General features: G+C 39.2%; 1 protein-coding gene and 1 pseudogene across 4 annotated transcripts in view; both read left to right on the top strand.

Annotated features, from left to right (window-relative positions):
- Window positions 1–4,195: 4,195 nt before the first annotated feature.
- Window positions 4,196–24,834, top strand: part of CDKL4 (cyclin dependent kinase like 4) — a 58,682-nt gene continuing 38,043 nt past the window's right edge. For all 4 annotated transcript variants that reach the window (XR_009009983.1, XM_057558713.1, XM_057558714.1 and 1 more), the window contains exons 1-2: window positions 4,196–4,278; window positions 21,564–21,787. Coding sequence is in view for 3 of the 4 variants with exons in the window: in XM_057558713.1 (XP_057414696.1) it covers window positions 21,620–21,787 (168 nt within the window). In the remaining variant the exon portion in view is untranslated. The remainder of the gene's footprint in view (window positions 4,279–21,563; window positions 21,788–24,834) is intronic.
- On the top strand, window positions 19,930–21,000 carry LOC102998646 (rho-related GTP-binding protein RhoQ-like; annotated as a pseudogene).

Genomic DNA, 24,834 nt, shown 5'->3' on the forward strand with positions numbered 1-24,834 from the left:
GCTTGTCATCTGGCTTAATCTGTATATAGTAAGACTAAGACATATTAAGGAGAAAAAGTTTTTTTAATTATTCTAAAATCCTTAAGTAACCATTCTGATCCTTCAGATCTTGATTTTTTATTTGATCTGTCTCCTCAATTTCATAAAGGGGTAATATTCCCACATTTGTGAAAAGGGCATCTTTTGTAGAATCTTCAGTTTCCCGATCAGGAAAATTAGTGAAACATTCATAATCTTTTGGTTAGAGCAGGGGTCGGCAAACTGCATTCCTCAGCCCAATCCTGCTTAATGCCTATTTTTATAAATGAATTTTATTGGAACAAATTCGTTTGCATGTTGTCTATAGCTGCTTTTGCAAAAAATACAGTTTTCCAAAAAAAACTATATTACCCACAGAGCCTAAAATATTTACCATCTGACCCTTTATAGAAAGAATTTGCTGACTCCTGGGTTAGAGAAAGGAAGGGAGAATGCAGTTCTGGAGGCAAGGAGGGGAAGATTATATGTGGGAAGAACTGGGTGGGGGATCACGAGGTGACATTTCTACTCTTGTTAATGCTCCTGCCTGTTGTTATGACCTTGGATAATTAACTCCAGAACAGTTTCCTTATCTAAAAGTGTGACTTCTAAATCATACAGTTGTTAATAATCATAGCAGTTGTGTACATTTATCACTCTGCCTAAATGCATTCTGACTAATCTTAGCATTAATAACTGAATAATGACTGTTTTAAAAACACATCTTTATCAGTATAACATTATCAGTTTTTTGAAAAACAGACTCATGGAAAAGATTTTCAAGAAATCAATATTCTGTCCTTGGCATTTATTGACAAGGTTGTTGATCCTTTTTCTGGGCCACTGTTTTTTCTAGTTTCCAAGTCCTATAAATTATATAAAGGGTCACATCTCAAAAAAATTTAACTTTCATGTTTAACTGGCAAACATTTCAAAATATTTCCAGAAGATAACATATACAACTGGTTGTGTGTTATGTATACAGACCCCTGGAATCAGTCTTTGAGAGAGAGGCCCAGTAACCCAGGTTTCTATAAAGTTGTACAAATGATTTTAATGTGCAGCTCTTCATGAGAACCACTGGCCTGACATTGAATTTAAATCAGTGTTTCTGAGTGTGGTCCAAGTATCATTTGCCTCAGAATAATCTTTGATGACACTTAAGAATGCAATAAGAATGCACCCACTAACTTCTGATTGAGGATCTTTATTCACTGAAAAGGAAGAGAGCCACTGACTGAAATGTTGGAAAAGATCTGTTTCATCTTCATTGAAGTTTAAAGCTGTCTGTCTTGTTAGCTAGTTTCTTAGACATTGGTGTTGAGAAGAATGAGATCAATTGTTTCTGGGCCTTATTGGCAACATTCATCTTGCTAGTATGTCCCCAGTTTCAGTAGAGACCAGGAAATAAAGGATAGGTATCCCTTTTCACCATTACTAGAAGAAGGATAAAAGTGTGCTATACAAAATATAATAATAAGTGCCCAATGCATGTGTTTGTGCTGTTCCACATGCTTTACATAGATTCTCCCACCGAAGTCCCCGAACAGCCCAATGAGGTAGGTAGGTATTGTTAACACCATTTTACAGATGAAGAAACTAAGGCACAGGGCTTCCCTGGTGGCACAGTGGTTGAGAATCTGCCTGCCAATGCAGGGGACACGGGTTCGAGCCCTGGTCTGGGAAGATCCCACATGCCGCGGAGCGACTAGGCCCATGAGCCACAACTACTGAACAACTACTGAGCCTGCGCATCTGGAGCCTGTGCTCCACAACAAGAGAGGCCGCGATAGTGAGAGGCCCGTGCACCGCAATGAAGAGTGGCCCCCACTTGCCGCAACTAGAGAAAGCCCTCGCACAGAAACGAAGACCCAACACAGCCATAAATAAATAAATAAATAAATAAATAAATAAATAACCCAACACAGTCATAAATATATATATATATATATATATATATATATATATATATATATATATATATATATATATATATAAATTAAAAGAAACTAAGGCACAGAAAGATTAAAAAACTTGCCCAAGAATATAGCCGGGAAGTAGTAGAGCTAGGACTTGAACCTAGGCACTCAGTTCAAAGTGTATACTCTTAATTACTGTGCTAAACTATGTACTACACAGAATATATGCAGTATATTCACTACCCTCTAAAATATACTCTAGCATTTCTCCCCTGAAATTACTTATTTTCTCCAGGAGTTGGATTTCAAATTCTGATTTTCACTGTCTCTTTGCAGCAAGACAAATTAACTCTCTGTCTTAATTTTTCACTTTATCAAAAAGGATTTTCCTTATTCAAAGTGCTTTGTATAAGAATAAAAGGATTTGCATATAATTAATTTTACAATTAAAGCTTATGAAATACGTCTAGTCAAAACTCATTACAAAGACTTTCTTTTCGTTTGCTCTTAGGAGATAATTATTTAACTAACATACATTGATCATTTACAGTGGTTCCAAGCTCTTTACTGGCACTGGGGAAAAGATGGAAAATCATCATTCCCAGTATTCCAGGAGCACACTTGGATGAATAAAGATAGATTTAAAGAACAATGCAAAAGGCTGTGCCTAATTCTGGTTTGGGAAAAGGAAAGCCTTTGTGCAGAACGTTGTATATAAGCCAAGTTGTTGAGAGATGAAGAGGAGTGTATCAAGTGCAGAAAAAAATCAGGGTAGGGAGCTGTAGGCTAGACTAAGGCATATGCAAAAATGCTGCTTGTTCAAGGAATAGTGACGTTCAGTGCAGCTGAGCTTAGAGTGTGTGGAGCAGAGTAACAAGGCATGAAGCTAGAAAATAGGGATGGGCCTGATTGTGAAGAGCTTTCTAATGAGAAGAGTAGCTCTAATAGTCAACAGTTACGGAAACTGCAGAGATCAAATACCATGAAGATGAAAATAGCTGTTGGCAAACAAAATAAATAAATAAGGGGGAGGGACTTCCCTGGCGGTCCAGTGATTAAGACTGCGCTTCCAATGCAGGGGATGCAGGTTCAATCCCTGGTGGAGGAACTAGGATCCCACATGCTTCATGGTGCCGTCAAAAAAAAAAAGAAAGAAAGAAAAATAGCCATTGGATTTGTACCTAAGGTTATGTGATCTCTTGTATCCTTACTGAGAAAGTTACCTAAATAGCATGATGAGGGCAAAAATGATAGAGAAATACGTTGATGTTAAGTTTACCTGGGAGTATGTTTGGTCTTGAAGGAGGCAAAGATTTCTGTTTTTGTTTTTATCTCTGTTTCTTTGTTTCTAAAGATGGGCAGAGATTAGAACATATTTCTAAGCAAATGAAGGAAATGGAGAATTGAAGATAGATGACAAAAAGGGAGAAGTGTTACCTCTGAGGGAAGAAGGGAAGTATCGACATCCTAAATCTGGGCATGATGGAGAGCATTTTACTGATGCTAAACAAAGTGTGTATGTGCTCATTAACAACAGATAGTGTTTCCAAGTTCCTCTTGGAAACAAGAAGGGTAGACTTTGGCAAAAATTATCTATTCCATTGTTAATACCTATACCTCCATATAGCATTCATCACATTACTTGTTTGCTTGACTTGATTCCCCACTGGGTGGCAAGCATGTCTCTCACTCTGAATCAGCCCCACATTAACTAGTACGATGCTTGCTGAATTATGAAAATGGCAGCAGTGGACCACAGGTAATACATAAAACTGCTCGTTAGCAAAAAGCCGACAGAAGTCTGCTGGAAAGCTATTTGGACACTAAGGTGGAACCGAAGAGTAATGATTAATAATAGAGGATCTGGCCACCCGAATGTCTCTGCCCAGGCAGGGAAACGAACTTCTGTAACTTCAACGTTTACATTTGCTTAATTTTAGTGCTCCCGAGGCCTTGGATAGGAACAGGACTTGGTATAATCACAGTGTTGCGGAAAAGTGGTTAAAACGTTTCCCGAGTGCCTCCTTCAGGGCACCTTAAAAGGGTTCTCGGAGGAGAAACTGCTGCTGCGTTCACACTCTGCTGTTAAGGGCTGGCCCAAACGTGACCCGCCGAGATGCTGAACCGGGGCCGCGTGCTTCCCCTGCGGCGGCCGCCGCGGGAACCGGCTCCGGAAGCCGCCCTGCCCCGCGCGGCCTGAGCGTCCGGTTGCCAGGGAGACGCCGCGGCGGTGGCGCACGGGAGTCGCTGCGCCGGCAGCGCTGCCTGCGCACTGCGCCCTGCGCTGGAGTCGGGCTGAAGGGGCTGCTCGAGACTGTGTCGCCGTCGCCCTGTCCGCGCCGTAAGTGCGACGGCTGGCGGGCGGGGTCCGGCTGTGAGGAGGGTCGGCGCCGGGGGTGATGGAGAGAGAAGTGGAGTCTGGAGGGAGGCTCCCAGAGAAGGGAAAGTTCCCTGAGAGAAGGGGAGGCGGGCAGCCTTGCCGTTCGGCGGCCTCTGGAGGGACAGGCAGGGGTGGGGGGAGGGGCTAGAGGTGACAGTGACTCCCGCTGGCCGCACGACCCACCCGATACGGGCCCCTGGGGAGCGGAGCGGCTGCGCTGGAGACCCCTGTGTAGCCGAGAAGCTGCACTGTCATTAAATGTAGGGTCAAGACTAGTTTAGAGGCCTGGAAATCAAGTGGCTTATGCCAGACGTCCAGCTGTTATGTGTTCACATGAAATGTGAGGCTTTTAAACAAAATTAGTTTCTTGGATTATGTAAATTATATGGGCTTTGGTTTTCTGGGGATGCTTTTAGTTAATCCGATTGTACTATCACTAGGACAAGTTTATAAACACGTGTGTGTACTTTTGAAGTTCTGCGATTCAGTATTATATTTATAAAACAGATGCAGAATGGTTTTATAGCCCATCTTCCTGGTCAATTTTATTAAATATAATTGCATGTTTGGTTGCGCTGGAAACAATAATAACAACATAGCAGACTGACTTTTAGCCTGTAGAATCTGTAACTGGTCTGGCCTGGTCTTGAAAAGGTCTCCTTACCCCCCCTCATTCCTAACGCCACTATTTACACAAGTTTCCTCTAAACTTGTAGATTAGGAAATTAATCTGTTTTTTCACTCTATTTCCTCTCCCTTTCTTTTTTTTTTTTTTTTTTTTTAATTTTATAGCTACTTTATTTATTTATTTATTTATTTATTTTTGGCTGTGTTGGGTCTTCGGTTCGTGCGAGGGCTTTCTCTAGTTGCGGCAAGTGGGGGCCACTCTTCATCGCGGTGCGGGGACCGCTCTTCATCGCGGTGCGCGGGCCTTTCACTATTGCGGCCCCTCCCGTTGCGGGGCACAGGCTCCAGACGCGCAGGCTCAGTAATTGTGGCTCACAGGCCCAGCCGCTACGCGGCATGTGGGATCTTCCCAGACCAGGGCTCGAACCCGTGTCCCCTGCATTAGCAGGCAGATTCTCAACCACTGCGCCACCAGGGAAGCCCCTCCTCTCCCTTTCTTAATTTTGTTTTTCTTCTCTCAGTGTATTCTTAAAAGGCTGGCTAGAGCCCTCATGACCTGCTTTTGTGATACAATCGTGGAAAATAATCTGCCTTCAAGTGTTTTCTCGGTTTCTATGTGCATCCTTTTGCAAATCCTCAAGACTAAGGAAGTTAAATAGAAAACTTTCAAAGAATTTAATAATCCGCTCAATTATCTATTTTATCTATCTTCCTATATTCACCAATCGGCCCAAGTCTATACCTGCTTTTGCCTTTGTACACAGAAGTTCGTTAACTTAATACTCAAATATTTGGTAAATTCTGAAGTCAGGAGGCCCTGTAGCCGAGAGGTACATAGGTTCAGGCTGAAGGTGACTAATGATTAGGAAAAATATTTTCTTTTTTTTTTTCATTTTCATCTATTCCCTGCAAGTAGCTATCTCACTGTTTCATCGTGATTTCCTGACCAGGTACTATTTTAACAATCAAAATGTATTACTGCCTTTGCTTAAAGAAGAAAGATACATATTTAGTGGGAAGGTTAGAGAATAAAACTATGGTAGGATTACAACAGACAGGTTGAGCACCTACTATGTGCCAGACAGTGGGCAAACAAGGCACATCAGGTATAATAAATGTGTAAAAAAGGAGTGGGGGAACTTAACTCAGTATGTGTGGAGAGAAAGAGCTTGCCTTTGGGGATTGGGAAGGGCTAAGCAGAAAAGACACTTGAGTTGAACTGCAAAAGATGAAGAGGATTTCGAGGTCAAACCTTCCAAGCAGCGGTTGGTATACGTAGAGACTTAGAGACTTGAAAGTGTTTGGGGAAGAATCTGAGAAGCACTGAGGGAAAGGTCCTTTGGGACCAGGGTGGAAAGGACTGTAAATATCATACTACAGTTTGAACTTTATTCTGTGGCAGTAGAGGCCATAGCCATTTTTGAGGAAGGATGATATCTGATTATACTGATGACTGAGAAAGATGTTTTTGTTTTAATTGAAATATGCAGAAAAAAAAGTGATTCGAAACTTTAGTCCCACTATCTATAGGTTTTTGTTGTTGTTTTTTTTTATTTTATTTATTTATTTATTTATTTATTTATTTATGTCTGTGTTGGGTCTTCGTTTCTGTGCAAGGGCTTTCTCTAGTTGTGGCAAGTGGGGGCCACTCTTCATCGCGGTGCGTGGGCCTCTCACTATCGCGGCCTCTCTTGTTGCGGAGCACAGGCTCCAGACACGCAGGCTCAGCAATTGTGGCTCACGGGCCTAGCCGCTCCGTGACATGTGGGATCTTCCCAGACCAGGGCTCGAACCCGTGTTCCCTGCATTGGCAGGCAGATTCTCAACCACTGCGCCACCAGGGAAGCCCTATAGGTTTTTAAAATAGCTCTGTTTTGATATAATAATTTCAAAACTGCAAGCATAGTACAATTAACTCCCATAAATTTACATTCATTAATTGTTTACATTTTGCTCATTTCCTTTATATCTCTCTCTGGGTGTATAAATATATATATGCATATTAATTTTTCTGTACTGTTTGAGGGTAAGTTGCAGACATCATGTCCCTTTATCCTTAAATAGTTCAGTGTATATTTCCTAAGAACTAGGACACTTACATAACCACAGTAAAGATTACCAAAATCAGGAAATTTGATATCTGATCCACAGTCAATATTTAGGTTTCGCCAGTTATCCCAGTATGATTCTTTATAGTTCTTTTTTTCCCCATTCCAGGATCAAACCCCAGATCCACATTACATTGCATTTTCACATCTCTTCAGTACTGTTCAGTCTGGAACAGTACTTTGACCTTTGTCTTTTATTTGTTAAGAACACAGACAAATTATTTGTAGAGTGGTCCTCGATTTGGCTTTGTCTACTGTTTCCTCATAATTATATTCAGGTTTTGCATTTTTGGCAGAAATATCACAGAGGAGATCCTGTGTCCTTCTCAGTGGCTCATTTGACTCTTCTAGAAATTGCATGTAAATGGAATCACATAATATGTGTTTTGTGTGTGTGTGTGGCTTTTCTCAGATAGCATTATATATATTTTTTTTAATGTTTATCACATTATAGCATGTATCAGTACTTTGTTCCTTTCTATTTTATTTTAATTTTTATTAGAGTATAATTGGTTTACAATGTTGTGTTAGTTTCTTTGTTCCTTTCTATTGCTGAATAGTATTTCATTGCATGGATAGTCATTCATCAGTTGATGGACATTGGTTTGCTTTCAGTTTGGGGCTCTTATGAATAATGATACTATAAATATTTTGGGAATTCCCTAGTGGTTCAGTGTTTAGGACTCAGCACTTTCACTGTTGGGGCCCGGATTCAATCCCTGGTCGGAGAACTAAGATCCCGCAAGCCACCGGGCCAAAAAATATATGTATTGATATATATTTGCAAACATGTCTTTGTGCAGACATATTTTTTAATTTTTCCTAGATAGATACTGAACAGTAGAATTGCTGTTTACATTTAACTTTTAAGATATTGCCAAATTGTTTTGCAATGGGACTGGGCCATTTTACATTCCCACCATTAATGTAAGAGTTCCAATTTCTACATATCCTTATCAATACTTGATATTGTCAGTTTTGTGGATTTTAGCCATTCTAGTGGGTATGTAGTGGTTTCTTATTGTGGCTTTACTTATTTATTTATTTATTGGCCACGCCACATGGCCTGTGGGAGTTTAGTTCCCCAACCAGGGATCAAACCTGCACCCCATGCAGTGGAAGCGCAGAGTCTTAACCACTGGACCGCCAGGGAAGTCCCATTATTGTAGTTTTAATTTATATTTTCCTTGGCTAATAGCATCCTTTCATGTGCTTATTAGACATTGTGCATCTTCTTTGCTGAAATGTTTATTCAAATCTTTTGTCCATTTTTAAATTGGATTGTTTGACTTCCTACTGAGTTGTATGAGTGCTTTATGTATTCTGGATACGAATCTTTTATCAGATATATGATTTGCTAATATATTTTATTCCATCTGTGACTTGTCTTCATTCTCTTAATGGAACATTTTTTTTTTTGAAAAGCAAAAGATTTTAATTTTGATGAATTCTGCTTTATCAATTTTTTCCTTTATGGATCATGCTTTTGTTGTCAATCTTAGATATCTTTGCTTAATGAGATTACAAAGATATTTTCCCATGTTTTTTCCTAGAAGTTGTGTAGTTTTAGCTCTTACATTTTGGTCTGTGATCCATTTTGAGTTAATTTTGGTATATTGTGTGAAGTAGCTATCTAAGATTTTTGGTTTTTATTTTTGTTTATTTGATTATCCCAATTGTCCTAACACTGTTTGATGAAAAAAAGTATTCTTTCCTCGTTGAACTGCCTTGGCATCTTTGTCAAAATCAATTGATCATTGATCAAAGGGTTTATTTCTTGACTCTCTGTTTTGTTCCATTGATGTGTATGTCTATCCTTAAGCCAATACCATACTCTCTTGATTTACCATAACTTTATAATAAATTCATTTCGGTGGCTTGTCTTGTTGCGGAGCATGTGCTCTAGGCGCGCAGGCTTCAGTAGCTGTGGCACGCAGGCTCAGTAGTTGTGGCACACGGGCTTAGTTTCTCTGCGGCATGTGGGATCTTCCTGGACCAGGGGTCGAACCCATGTCCCCTGCACTGGCAGGTGGATTCTTAACCACTGCACTACCAAGGAAGTCCCTATAATAAAATTTGAAGTCAGGTAATGTAAGTCTTCCAAGTTTGTTCTTATCCCAAGTTGTTTTGGCTCTTCTGGGTCCCATGTATTTTCATATAAATCTTAGATTCATCTTGTCGATTTCTACCCAAAAAGAAGCCTATTTTTTATATAGGGATTGAATTTAATCTATAGATGAATTTATGGAGAACTGACACCTTATCGAGTTTTCCAATCCATGACCATGGCATTTCTCTCCTTTTATTTAGATCTAATGCAATTACTCTCAGCGAGGTTTTAATTTTCAGTGGACAGGTCTTGTACTTCACTTGTTAAATTTATCTGTAAATATTTTATTCTTTTGATGTTATTGTGAGTGGAATTGTTTTTTTAATTTTATTTTCAAATTGTTTGTTGCCAGTATAAAAATGTAATTTTTTATTGTATACTGATATTATATCCTACTACATTGCAAATTGGTTCATTAGTTATAGTAGCTTTTGGTAGATTCAGTAGGATTTTTTATATACAGTAGCATGCCATTTCCAAATAATGGCAGTTTTTCTTTCCATTTCCAATCTATATACTTTTAATTTCTTTTACTTGACTTACTGCACTGGTGAGAACTTTCCAAACAATGTTAAATAGAAGTGGTGAAAGCAGACATCTTCTTCCTCAATCTTAGGGGGAAAACGTTTAGTTTTTCACCATTAAGCATGATGTTAACTGTAGGTTTTTCACAGATGCCCTGTAGGAAGTTCCCTTCTCTTACAGTTTGTTGAGATTTTTATTGTGAATGGTTGTTGGATTTTTGTCATATCTACTGAGATGATCATGTCCTTTGTCTTTTATTCTATTAATATGGTGTTTTACATTATTGATTTTCAGATATTAACCATTCTTGCATTCCTGAGATAAATCCCTCATAGTCATGGCATATATCCATGTTATATGTTTCTACTAATTATTTTGTTGAGGATTCTTGTGTCTATGAGAATAATGATCTGTAGTTTTCTTGTGATTTCTTTTTCTGACTTTGTATTGGTAATATTGGCCTTATAGAAGCAGTTGAGAAATGTTCCCTCTTCTATTTTTTAGAACAGTTTGTGAAGGATTGGTATTAATTCTTCTTTGAATGTTTGGTAGAATTTATCTATGAAGCCATCTGAGCCTGGGCTTTTCTTTGTGGGTAGATTTTTAATTACCAATTCAGTTTCTTTATTTTTTATGGGTGTAATCAGATTTTCTATTTTTCCTTGAGTTACTTTGGTATTTTGTATCTTTTTAGGCATTTGTTCAACCAAGTTGTGTAATGTGGTTGCATAAAGTTGTTCATAATATTCTCTGTTAATCTTTTTAACTTCTGTAGGGTCGTTCTGATTTTAGTAATTTTTCTTTCTTTTTTCTTAGTCCATCTAGATAAAGGTCCATTAATTTTGTTGATCTTTTTAAAGAACTAAATTTTTGTTTCATTGATTTTTTGCTATTGTTTTTCTGATGACGAGTCAGTCAGTAAGCATATTGCTGTTCCCTTATATGTGAATGATTCTCTCACTGTTTCTGAGATATTCTCTTTGTCTTTGGTTTTCAGCAGTTTGACTATGATATATCTAGGTACGGATCTCTTTGTGTTTATCCTATTTGGGGATTTATTAAGCTTTTGAATCTGTAATTAGTGTTTTCCATTAAATTTAAAAAGGTTTTGGCCATTATTTCTTCAAATATTTTTTTCTGCCGCTTTCTCTCCTCTCTTTCTGAGAATCTCATTACTATTGATTTTTTTTTAAATTTTATTTATTTTATTTTTGGCTGCATTGGGTCTTCATTGCTGTGTGCGGGCTTTCTCTAGTTGCAGCGAGTGGGGGCTACTCTTCATTGCGGTGCGCTGGCTTCTCATTGTGGTGGCTTCTCTTGTTGCGGAGCACAGGCTCTAGGCGTGCAGGCTTCAGTAGTTGTGACTCATGGGCTCTAGAGCCCAGGCTCAGTAGTTGTGGCGCACAGGCTTAGCTGCTCCACGGCATGTAGGATCTTCCCAGACCAGGGCTAGAGCCCATGTCCCCTGCATTGGCAGGCGGATTCTTAACCATTGTACCACCAGGGAAGTCCCTCATTACTATTGAGCTTTGTCCCACAGGTCTCTGAGGCTCTGCTCATCTTCAGTCTTTTATCTCTCTTTCATATTGGTCATTTTCTGTTAATCTATTTTCAGATTTACTGATTCTGTCTTCTGCCATCTCAAATCTGCTGTTGAATCCATCTATTGAATTTTTTCATTTCCATTGTATTTTTTGACTCTAAAATTTCCATTTGGTTCTTTTTTATACTTTTCATTCTTCTGTTGAGATTCCCTATTTATTGAGTCATTGTTGTCATATTTTCCTTTAATTATTTAAATTATAAATTGCATAAATTATTTGATCATATGTATAATAGCTACTTTTGAAGTCTTTGTCAGCAAAATCCAACACCTGGATCCCCTCAGAATTCATTTTTATTGACCTTTTCTCTGAGTATCGGTCACACTTTCCTTTTTCTTAGCATGTCTCATAATTTTTTTTAATTGAAAACTAGACATTTTGGATAAATATTATCCAGAAATTCTGGATTCTGATTTTTCTCCCCTGAGGATTTTTTTTTTTTAATGGGTTGATTTTTGTTTTTGCAAACTGCCTGTATTCCAGAATCTATCTCCTCCCAAGTGTATGGCTGCTAATGTTTCTGTTCAGTTTTTAATTTTTTTAGCCTGGCTTTCTAGAAGTCACCACTGTCTGCATAGCTTAGTGGTCACCAATAATTTTGGCAGTGGTGGTACTCAAACACCTCCAGCCATAAGTCTTTCATCTCTTCTAGTGGATCAGCCTGTGGGTTGGAGAGTGCATTCAGAATTCAGTCATCCTCAAACCTGCCCAGCTTTAACTTTTCTCAAAGCTTTCTCAGGTCTTCCCTATGTATGCCCATATTTTCCCAGTTAGCCAGACATGTGTGGAAAGTTAATCTAGCCCTTCTACGGTTCTTTCATTTTTAGGATCTTCCCATAAATTTCTGGCTATTCTACACCTCACCCCAACTAGAACCACATTTTCAGTCTTGAAAAACTGGTTTCTTTCCCATTTGTTTCATACTGAATTTTTAAGCATTTCACTGACATTGTTGTCACAGGTTTTCAGCATCTGAGCCATATCAAACACATCCCCTCAGGAGGGAGGCTGCTGGCTCATGGCCAGTCCACACTGGTAATACTACTACACTCACTGAGCCAAGGTACAGGGGCAGATGATGGATGGCAGCAGCCTCAGGCAAGAAGCCACTGACTCCCACTGTTCATAAGTGGGGTTGTAGCAGCTTATCATAAATAAATACTTCTCCATTTGCTTATTGCTTTTGCTCGATTCCCAGATCCTTAAAATTGTTGTTTTTATTTTTGTTTTTGTTTTTGTTTTTTGGAGGGTTTTGCTTGGTCTTATACGTGTGTTTTACGAAGATTTGCCAATCTCTTTACCCCACCATAGTCAAAGTCTGACCCCTTGTGCTTTTTTGTGGGGTTTTTTTTTTTTAAAGTAACTTTATTTCCTATACTGAAACCAGTCTAAATTCTCAATCCCTAATTGGGCAAATTTTTCTAGGAAATTATCCATTTCATCCAAGTTTTCAAATTCATTTGCATAGATGCCTGCAAAATAGTCTCATGATTTTTTTAAAGTTCTTCTGTTTTGATGGTTATTCCCTCTTGTCATTTCTTATTTTGCATATTGTTGTTGTTTCTCCTTTTTTCCTTCATTAAGTTAGTTAATGATTTGTCTGTTTAAAATTTTTCAAGGAAGCAGGATTTGGGTTTATTAATTAGATCTATTTTTTGTATTCTCTGCTTTATTAATTTCTGTTTCAATTTATTGTTTCCTTTCTTGTGCTTTATTTTGGTTTATTTTGTATAGTTCCTTTTCTATATTTTTAAATTTTGAACTTAATTTGTTAATTTTTAGTCTTTTATCTTTTATTCTATATGTTCGTTTTGATCTCTGGCTTTTCTTCTCCTTACTGCTTTATGTCAGGGTACCTCAGCCATGTCATTATTGACATTTTGGATCAGATAATTCTGTAACATGGGAGTCTGTTCTGTGCCTTGAGGAATGTTTAGCAGCATTCCTGGCCTCTGCATATTCATAACAATCAGAATGTCTCCAGATGCTGAAAAATACCCCTGGGGGCCAAAACCAATAGTTGAGAACCACTACTTTAAATGTGTCTCATTGATTTTTATATGTTGTATTTTCTTTATCAATTTTTAAAATTTTATTAGTTTAGTTTGTGTTTCCCTCTTTACCCAAGAGGTGTTTAATAGAAGGCTTTTTAGTTTCTAGGTAGAAGATCTTTTTTTATTTATGTTTTTAAATTTTGTTCCAATTTCTAGTTTGATATTTTATGATCAGAATGTTATTTCTACTTTTTGAAACTTCCTGATGCTTTCTTTGTGACCTAATATATAGTCAGTTTTTGTGGCTATTCCATGTGTGTTTGAGAAGAAGGTATATTCCAGATTATCAGAGTGTAGAATTCAATGTATATTTCTCCTAAAGATTTACTTTACTGGTTACATTGTTTAGGTCTTCTACATAGTTAAATATTTTTGTTCACTTGCCTTGTCTTTTACTGAGTGATGTGTTTAAGTCTCTCATTATTAATTTGTTTCTATACATTTCCTTGCATGTCCTACAGTTTCTGCTTTATAACAGTAATTGCTGTGTTATTGGGGGCTATTATATCTACATTGTGAATTTTTGCTCTTAGCATTAAAAACTGCCCCCTTTTGTCATATTTAATACTTTCTTAGCTTTAATTTTACTTTGTCTGACACCAGGATCACAAACTCCTTTCTTATTGTTTCCATTTGTCCTGTATACCTTTGCCTGTCTTTTTATTTTTCACCTTTCTGAATCACTTTATTTTAGGTGTGTCTCTTGCATACACCTTGCTTTGTGAGCCAAATTGAAAATCTTTCTCATTTAATAAATGACTGAAGCCCATTCATATTTATTGATACAACTTATTGTGGTCCCTATTCTGCTGTATTGTTTTATGTTATAATTATTATGTACGGAATGTTAAATTTCCTGTTTCTTTATGTGTTATGTTGGATTATTTTTTTAATTTCTTTTAGTATTTAGGAAAGTTTGTATTTTTGTTTAAGTAGTTACCTTTAGACTAATACTTTTTTTTTTTTTTGGCTGTGCCGTACGGCTTGCAGGATCTTAGTTCCCCGACCAGGGATTAGACCCAGGCCATAGCAGTGAAAGCGCTAAGTCCTAACCACCGGACCCCAGGGAATTCCCTAGACTAATACTTTTTAAAAAATGCTCTTAGTCCTTGTTTTCTTATTTAACCTTTTATTCTCTGGTTTGTCTTTTTTTTTAAATGGTATTTTTTTATTCCCACTTATTCAGTTATCAATGAACTTATTCTGTTTTCCTTCTTCTCCATTCTTTTAACATATTTTTAGTTGCATTACTTCCTACATTATCAAAACTTATAACATCTATAAGTTGTTTTCCTTATGTATTATTCTTCCACTTATGTACCTACCTTTGTTTTAGTCTTTAATTGAATACATTAAATGTTCACTATAAATCCTTTTGCTGAAGTTTTCCCAATCAACTCTTGGTTGGGTGAAAGTTATCCTCATAGATTTTTTAAGAAGGGCTCATGAATATAATATTCCTGGAATTCTTGCATGTTTTAAACTCCTTATCTATAACCTTGATACTTGAACGACAGGTTGGCTGAGTTAAAATCCTTGGTTTTCACTTTATTCCTTTGAATTTCTTCAAAATGCTGCTGCATTTTCACTTTGCATTGTATGTTGCTCTTGATAAGTTTGATGTCACTCTAATTCTCTTACACTGAAGTTATTTAGTCTTTATGTCTGGAGGCTATGAGAATATTTTCTTTATCTTAATAGTTTTATTCAAACATATCTCTGAGTTGGTTGTTCTGGGTCAATTTAGCCAACTACCTGATAGGCCTTTCAATGTGTACATTCAGATCTTATTTCCAGAAATTTTTCTTGGTTTATAGTTTCAAATATTGGTTCTGTTCCATTGTTTTGTTTTCTTTTTTAAGGAACTCTAGTTATACCTTTGTTGTGTTTTTTTTGCATGTCTTCCATTTCAACCACTTTCTCTCTAAACTCTCTTCCTTCTTTCCCCCTCATTTTTATTCTCTTAACTGCTATTCTGCCTTTCTTTAATTCCTCTTATTAAATTTTTATTTATTTTTTTTTCAGTTACCAGAAACCTGTACTTTAAATTTTTATTTCTATTCTCCTGTTGGCATCTTGTTATTTAGTCTCTATTACTGAGATTTTTTTCCTTTCTCTTGTATTTCTTTCCTGAGTTCAATCAACTATCATTTTATTTTTTCATCAACATTTGATCTTATTATTTGAGTTTCCAATTTATTTTTAAATTTAACTTTATTTTATGTATTTTGGCCACGCCGCACAGCATGTGGGATCTTAGTTCCCCAACCAGGGATCGAACCCACGCTCTGTGCGTTGGCAGCGCGGCATCTTAACCACTGGACCACCAGGGAAGTACCTGAGTTTCCCATTTAAAGTGGCTCTTCCTATCTCCAAATGATTGTTAGAGGATATTTAAATGAGATATTGTGTTAGTTTTCTTACACTTCATGGTTAGGTTTTTTTGGAATGATTTTTTTTGGCCATGCTGTGCAGCTTGCGGGATCTCAGTTCCCTGACCAGGGATTGCACCAGGGCTACAGCAGTGAAAGCTCTGCAATCCTAACCACTGGACTGCCAAGGAAATCCCTCAACCTATTTTTTTACTCCCTTATCAATCACTATTCCAGGGAACTCCCTGGAATGATTTTTGTCAGCAGAGATATTTAATTCTCATTTCTATTCTCTTCTAATAATAGCTTTGTATGGAGATTGCTTTCCTCTGTTTTATTTCTTGGGCAGGTTTTGGCTTGCAGTAAATGACAGCCATCCTAGTTCAAGGGAAACTACTCTGTCACTGTACCCAAGTGCACTTTCTTTAATGGATAGTGCTTTTTTTTTTTCTTAGTGGTGAGAGGAAGATTTGCATTTCCTTCAGTTTGGGGATTCTCTTTTGTCTTGCAAGATTGTGAATTTATCCTCTTGTTTCTTTTTCCCTTCACTTCTCTAGTCTCCAACAGAGTCTGGATAAGCCTCTCCCTTATGCCTCACCCTTCCCACTTACTCTTCTCTTCCCCAGGAGTAGTGCACCCTGACTGATGCCTCCTGGATACCTTGTACTTTTTTTTTTTTAATTAATTAATTTATTTATTTATTTTTGGGTGTGTTGGGTCTTCGTTTCTGTGCGAGGGCTTTCTCTAGTTGTGGCAAGTGGGGGCCACTCTTCATCGCGGTGCGCGGGCCTCTCACTATCGCGGCCTCTCTTGTTGCGGAGCACAGGCTCCAGACACGCAGGCTCAGTAGTTGTGGCTCATGGGCCCATTTGCTCTGTGGCATGTGGGATCTTCCCAGACCAGGGCTGAAACCCGTGTCCCCTGCATTGGCAGGCAGATTCTCAACCACTGTGCCACCAGGGAAGCCCACCCTGTACTTTTAAGTCACGTCCCTATAGTGAATGCTCAGATCCACCAGGACACTCTCAGTACTTTTGCACTTGTAATGTATTTTTCTCTTCTGAGGAGTGATTCTAAGTCTATCATAGGCCCTTCTTTTTCTCTTCTCTCTTCTTTTTTTAAAAAATTTATTTTATTTTTATTTTTGGCTGCGTTGGGTCTTCATTGCTGTGCACGGGCTCTCTCCGGTTGCGCTGAGCGGGGGCTACTCTTTGTTGCGGTGCGCAGGCTTCTCATTGTGGTGGCTTCTCTTTTTGCAGAGCACGGGCTCTAGGCACGCGGGCTTCAGTAATCGTGGCATGTGGGCTCAGTAGTTACGGCTTGCGGGCTCTCAAGCGCAGGCGCAGTAGCTGTGGCACACAGGCTTAGTTGCTCTGTGGCATGTGGGATCTTCCCAGACCAGGGCTTGAACCCATGTCTCCTGCATTGGCAGGCGGATTCTTAACCACTGTGCCACCAGGGAAGTCCTCTTCTCTCTTCTTTATAGTTTTTCCAGATCCCATCCCACTCCTATCTTTGCTCTCTGCAAGGGCTTATAATGGCAGCTCAAGAGATATCTCTTCCAGAATTGGGGGTTTACTTTTCTATTTAAGTTTGTAGATTCCTCTGTCTTCTTGTAATGTTGAAGGCATTGGGTTTATGTGGTTTTATTGTTCTGGTTGACTTGTGTAGCTTTGTGAAAGGTACATGAAGAGAGATTCGATTTAAGCAGCTGTCGCTACCCTTGGCTGTCTCAAAGTTTTCACCGTATGTATCTTGACAGGCCGTTTAGGTGTAATGCGGAGCAGGTTTGTGAACTTTGGGTAAAGGCAGAGGATAAGAAAGAAGGCATTTGGTTTAGAATGTACTGATTTTGATGTGGTTCTGTCCATTCATGTAGAGATGTTCATCAAACAGTGAGGTATTTGGTCTGGACCTCTTTTAAGAGATCAGGAATTACCGCTCCTATAAACGCTGGTGGCGTCCTAGTAAACTGGAATTAAAGCCATAAGTTCCTTTGTGGAATTCCTGCCTTGTTCTAACTCCTGCCTGTGTATTTAGTTTCATCTTCCATGAACATATAAGGGCTTTAGAAAACAGATAATATTGAGATGTTACCAGATAAAGTACTGTTTTCTGGTGCTCTATTTTATTGTATTCAAGAGTATGGTTGATGTGACAGAGATCTAAATATTAGCCTGAGCAATCAGTCATTATTGAACCTGTTGAAAGAAAAGGAAAATCATAGATCAGTAGATCAGATCACCTACTTGAGGAAAGAAAATAACACGAAGACTAAAACTTCATAATTAAGTTTTTGGCATATTCAAAATTTCCCTCAGTAACCATAGTACCTATCAAGTAGGTTAAATTCATAAATCTACAAAGTTTATACCAATAACTTTCTAAGGCAAATGCCTAGTTTCTTCTGTCCTCTTCCCAGTCACCTATTACTAGGCTACAGAAAGACAAATGTATGCATGCTTATATCTAAATACCTTTAAGATAATAATACCTATTTTAAGCTACAGTGTAATTAATAGTTTTCAGAATATAATCTGTGATGGATTTTCCATGTGTTACTTGAGTGTGTATACTTAACTTTTCTTCCTTTTATAAGAGAAAATAGAATGTACAACAACAACAAAGAAATAGCATTTGTAAAATAGTGCAGTAAGTAGTCCTTTATCTTCCCAGTTGTCTGTTTTTATGGTTGCAAGCGAGAGTAGATGGTTTCTTTCTCCACTGAGATAATCTGTAGGTGGAAAACACTGAATAATAGTGAAGTAAAAAAAAAAAAAGTGTACTCATTTGAAACATGAGAATTTTTTAAAGTGGTCAGCTCTTTCACTTGACATTTCATTACTCCTAATACTTGGATAAAGTGGTCTTCAAATTGTGCATTCCTTTGAATTCACTGAAAGGCAGTATAGTGATTCAAATTGTGATCTCTGGAACCCGACTGCCTGGGTTCTCATTCCATGCTAGGTTCACTGTGCCTGTTTTCTCATCTGTATAATTGAATAAAAATAACACCTACTTCATAAAATATTTGTGCAGATTATTTGTAATTTGTGTAGAACAATGTTATTTAATTGCTACCTATTATTATTAGTATTAGATTATATCAACAAGATTCTGAGGTGGGATTTTTTGAGACTAGAATTTGTGTATTTTTACTTGCTCGATGGATATATTTAATTATGTTGGCCTTATTTGTTATTTAGCATGTAAACCAGTTACCACAAAACTTATGAATGCACAGTGCAAGACAGAAAACTCAAACCTAGTATTTCCATAGAAGTTACTATGGATATATATGAAAACATCCATGATGAATTAGAGAAAACTGCCCTAATTTTTGTGCTTTATTAGTATTTTCTTTAGGATCTAAGAATTTAAGGATCCGTTCCTTCATACATATAAAAGCTAAGGGCAATAAATGATGCTCCAAAAAGATTTTGTTTTTAATGGCTGCTTTGTTCAACAGCCCTCTTTCTTCTCTCCACCAGGTGGCAGTAGAGCACTTGGTACCATGTCCTGTTCGCTACTCTTCCTAGTCTCTGCAGTATTGACCTGGGTTAGAAGGGAAAAGATAAACACCGTACACCAGAGTATGCAGTGTTCCTTCAGCTGGGTTTTACAGCATCATATTTTAATCATTTTCTTGAAGATAATGGCAACAATAGATTGGATAAGGTTCCTGTACATAAATTCTTTTAGTTCAGCCGAAGTACACACAGACCCATTGTAAGAAACATATGTGGAATCTTTGCAGAAGCTGGAATGACTGCGTAGGACTGAACTAAATTAACGAAATAATGTCCAGATATATTTTTTTTCCCCACAAGGCTTCAGAAAATGGAGGCAACAGTCGTGCTTTTCCCTCCCCCTATGAATCTTTAGTAAAAGACAAAAGAGTCGCTTATGATCCAGCGTTTCCTCCTGGGGAGGCCGGGCCGGGGAGAGGGCGCTGGCGCCGAGCGGCGGGGGCAGCGGGCGGGCGCGGCGACCGGGGGCCGGGAGGGGATCCGGGCAGCGACCGAGGCGGCGGCAGCGCCCCGGGCCCGCCGCCCCCTCCCCTCGGGCGGGGGGAGACGCTGCACGGGGCCGGGGGGTCGGCCCTGCTGCGCTGAGCGGCGGCGGCGGTGGCCCCCCGCCCAGGCGGGCTGGGGCTGAGCCCGGGGCCGGGGCGGGGGGCTCCGGGGGGACCACGCCCGGAGGCCGGCCGGCCGCAGCATGGCTCACGGTCCCGGCGCGCTGATGCTCAAGTGCGTGGTGGTCGGCGACGGGGCGGTGGGCAAGACGTGCCTACTCATGAGCTCTGCCAACGACGCCTTCCCGGAGGAGAACGTGCTCACCGTCTTCGACCACTGCGCATTCGGCGACACCGTAGGGGGCAAGCAGTACCTCCTGGGACTCCATGACACAGCCGGACAGCAAGACTATGATGGGCTGAGGCCTTTATCTTACCCAATGACTGATGTCTTCCTTATAGGCTTGCTTCTCTGTGGTAAATCCAGCCTCACTTCAAAATGTGAAAGAGGAGTGGGTACCAGAACTTAAGGAATACGCACCAAATGTACCCTTTTTATTAATAGGAACTCAGACTGATCTCCGAGATGACCCCAAAACTATAGCAAGACTGAATGATAGGAAAGAAAAACCTATATGTGTGGAACAAGGACGGAAACTAGCGAAAGAGATAGGTGTGTGCTGCTCTGTGGAATGTTCAGCTTTAACCCAGAAGGGATTGAAGACTGTTTTTGATGAGGCTATCATAGCCATTTTAACTCCAAAGAAACACACAGTAAAAAAAAGAATAGGATCAAGATGTATAAACTGTTGTTCAATTACGTGAGAAACGTCTTCAGTGGTCAAGTGAACTGTCCATTTCTCTCAGAAAGCATATGAAATGCTAAAGCTATACCCAGACCTCTTATAAATAATGAAGCAGTTTAAAACTTGAAAGGAAAAAACAAACAAACAAACCCTGTCCTCAGAATTCTATAAAGTTGATTAAGAATGTTTCTTAAAGGTCCAAGAAGCAACAAACAGCATCTGAAGCCACAATCTATTATAAATACTTTATTTCAACTAGAAGGTACAATCTCTCAGGGGTTTCATAGTTTAAAAAGCTACAATCACATCATGTTGTAACTACATAAAAAACAGTGCTGTTAAGTGGAACTGCCTGGCTTAGACCATATACATGTCTGCACAGTCTTTATGGAATCTGCACAAAGAAATATCTTCTCCCTTTGCTCCAATTAATTGTTCTTGTATGTGAGTTTCATTCTATTCCAGTATATCCAGAGTGGTGAAGTAACAAGGCCAGCCATGTAGCCAAAGGTTGCTCCAAGCGTGCAGGAGATGGGCCATTCCTGAGGAGACAGTGTATGAGATCAAAAAGAACAAATGTTTCATTATTACTTGAGCACAAGTGTAACCTAAATATTTCTATATTAAAGCTTAATGTGCTTTCTTAAAGAATGCCAAAAATGTAATAAGGTCATATCTGCATTTATCATGAACACTAAAAATGTACACATTTTAGTTAACGTGCATTCAACTGTAACAAAGGTTTCTGGTGATTGCAGATTTAGTTTGATGCTCCCCAAACTGCATGAGATACATGCTGAAATTACAAACTAAAACTTTGGGTCAGACTTTGCCATTAAAAAAAAAAAAAAGACAAAAGAGTCATTCGATTATGAAGAGAAGCACAAGTATAGATGTCCAGATATTTTTAAGTGTATTTAAAATTAAGTAAACCTTTGGCGTCCTGGGCAAATTAGTTTTACATAGTAAACTGTGAGAGCGCTGTCCTTGGTAACATGGTTAAACTGAGTCATTTTATTTTCCAGGTGCAACACTGTACTGCAAGTCAATCAATACAGTAACTTAAGTCACTTCGACTCAAATGGAAAAGTATGAAAAATCAGCTAAGATTGGAGAGGGGTCTTATGGGGTTGTATTCAAATGCAGAAACAAAACCTCTGGACAAGTGGTAGCTATTAAAAAATTTGTGGAATCCGAAGATGATCCTGTGGTTAAGAAAATAGCTCTAAGAGAAATACGCATGTTGAAGGTAGGTTAACTTCCTCTGTACATCTGTAATATCACGGTACTGGGTGAAATGGGTATGCCAAAATTACAAAGAATTTTAAAGTGATTTTTTTTTCCCATTGGACTTCAATTTCTTTGTATCAGCAATATATAAATTGATCATCACTTTGGACTTTGGCCACTCTGATGTTTAAGTGATATTATGAGCACAGCTATAGACTGTTAAAATTGAAGTCCTGCTCTGGTTGGTAAATAGTCGCTGTCCTAAGTCCCCTCATCCTGGTGTTTACCCTCCCCTTCAGCCCTGGCCCTCACCACCACAACCCCAGCCCCGATGCCTGCCCAAGTCCTTCTCCCCATAAACCAGCAAGGAAAAGAGCATCCTGTGGCGCAGAGGGGCCCATAGGGCCGTGCCAGGGCCCCTGTGGGCATCCATATGGATTGGTCCTCGCCTGCGCGCCACTGGCTTCTAGACATATTGAATATCACCCCCAGCTACGTATACACATTTTACACAAAGGTTTTGTTTTTACTCTGATAGGATTTGATATGCAAGATTCACAAGTTCTCAATGTAAATTTTTTCCTATCCTAAAAATCGTACAATTTTAGAGTGATAAGAAATCTTAGAGGTGCTTCTCATTCAGCACGCTTATTTTATCAGGAAGGAAACTGAGGCAGAGGGCAGTGCTTCTCAAACATAAACGTGAATCAGAATCCCCTGGGGACCTTGTTGAAATGCAGATTCTGAGTCGAGGTCTAGGGTCGCCCTGAGATTCTGCGCTTCTGACAAACTCCCCGATGGCAGAGATGCTGCTCGTCTGTGGACCCCACTTTGCACAACAAAACTGTGATCTCCTCAAGAACACACAGCCACAGCCGACCTTTACTTTCTTTCTTTTTACGAATTTATTTTTTTATTTATTATTTATTTTTGGCTACATTGGGTCTTCGTTGCTGCATGCAGCTTTCTCTAGTTGTGGAGAGCGGGGGCTACTCCTTGTTGCGTTGCGCGGGCTTCTCATTGCAGTGGCTTCTCTTGTTGCAGAGCTCAGGCTCTAGCCGCACTGGCTTTGGTAGTTGTGGCACACGGGCTCAGTTGTTGTGGCTCGAGGGCTCTAGAGCACAGGCTCAGTAGTTGTGGCACACGGGCTTAGTTGCTCTACTGCATGTGGGATCTTCCCAGACCAGGGCTGGAACCCGTGTCCCCTGCATTGGCAGGTGGATTCTTAACCACTGCACCACCAGGGAAGCCCCTGACCTTTACTTCTGACATGCATCATCTGTTTTAGGAAACCCCCAGAAATCCAGTTTTTAAAGGGAGATAATTATTACATTATCTGCTCTTTTCAAGTATTATTTGTAGCAGCTTTCCTCAACTAAAAAGTTTTAGTGTTTTGTTTAAAATATAATTTGATATGCACGGAGTTTTCACGAGCACATCCATCATGATTTTAAGAACAGTCCCCTGTTCCTTGTAGCCAGAAGAGAGCACTGGTCAGACAGCCAGCTCATCACAGAGCTAAGCTACAAGGTGTGTCTGAACCTGGCAATGGGCTGTTTTCTAACAGAAGATGCTTTTTATCCACCCCCTCCCACCAAGTCTTCCAGTAAAGTTAATGCTCAGGTAGCACCTTCCGGGTTACAAGTGCCCAATTTGAGGGTGCACTTGAAGGTAAAAAATAGCCAGATTCCCACTCACTTTGGTCTCCGGTGATGGCTCTCAGAAGGTACATCTTTCCTGCCTTTGGTGTGTTTCACCCATGCATGCCCTGAGGAGATCCCTTCCGTGATAAATCTACCTTACTTTCCTCACATACTCCTGTTATTTAAATTCGCTTTGATTTTCCCCTCCTTATTACCTGTTTTACCTTAGACAAGTCACTGTTTTTCTGGGCTAAGTTAATTTGATTTGCAAAGAAGATATAAATTGCCCATCTACCCAAAGACAGGAGACTTGACAAGGTTAAACCTTGCCTTCACATCCAGCTGTAGCATCTGTGAATCCCTGGCTCTCCTGGAAGAGATTATTTCACCCCCATTCTAAAGTTTTTGCCTCAGTACAAAGCAACTGGCTTACCTGTGTGACCTGTTTCCTCCACTGTTTGCCTTTCTGCTCTTTTAGGCAGTGGAACACATAGAAAACAAATTGATTTGGTGCTCTGGGCATATCGTTAATGTATAATGGATTCCTTTTCCATATAATCAGGCACATAATCACAGGGTGATTTTTTTTTTTGTTCTGTTTTTTTGGTCAAGTTGTGCTTACAGATAAGGGAGAGGATACTGTATGAGGCCGCATACTTAAGACTCTCTACTGGGCCTGCAAAATATTTATTGAGCTTCTACTGTATACAAAATACTGCATTCTCTCTCTTTATATAGCTTTCTGAGTAAATGGTACCAAGGGTTTGGAAAGTAGATTTGTCTACTATACTGGGAAAACAAGAGGAAGATGAGTTATAAGTAGGAGTGATCAGATGCCCTGGTTTATCGCTTTTGTCCCAGTGTTCACTCTGGTTGGCACCCCTTTTTGTCTGGCTAGCATCTTCTTTAAAAAGCATACTGGTTCGTATGTGAAATCATACAGTCACCTTACCTATAGGCAGGTGGCCACATGTGCCGATTTGCCTGGGACAGTCCTGGTTTACATTCGTTACCCTGGTTGGATGATAAATTATGTAGTTACTTTAGTGATAGATTATTTTACTTAATCAGGGTTTTTCCTTTGGTTTACAACATTAAACAGAGGCTGCCTTGTGAAATGCTTCAGTTTGGGAATTGAATTTAACAGATTAAACATCTAAGCATAAGAGAGAACAAGAGACTCAACAGAGCTGAAAATATGATAAATAAATTTAAAACACAGTCTAACTGTAGGGACTCCTAGAATATGGAGCTTAATGAGATATGAGGGTTGAAATCCAGTATTTCTGAGAGCCAACAATAAAATCCAGGCTGGGTTTAAATCCAGCTGACATTTACATTAAATCTATGCCAATATGTAAGCTAAATGGGTATTGATGCTTTTTATAGTCTTTTACTCAATAATTCCATTACCATTCTATAT

This window comes from Balaenoptera acutorostrata, chromosome 12 (genome assembly GCF_949987535.1).
Source record: "Balaenoptera acutorostrata chromosome 12, mBalAcu1.1, whole genome shotgun sequence".
In the NCBI taxonomy this organism is placed as follows: Eukaryota; Metazoa; Chordata; class Mammalia; order Artiodactyla; family Balaenopteridae; genus Balaenoptera; species Balaenoptera acutorostrata.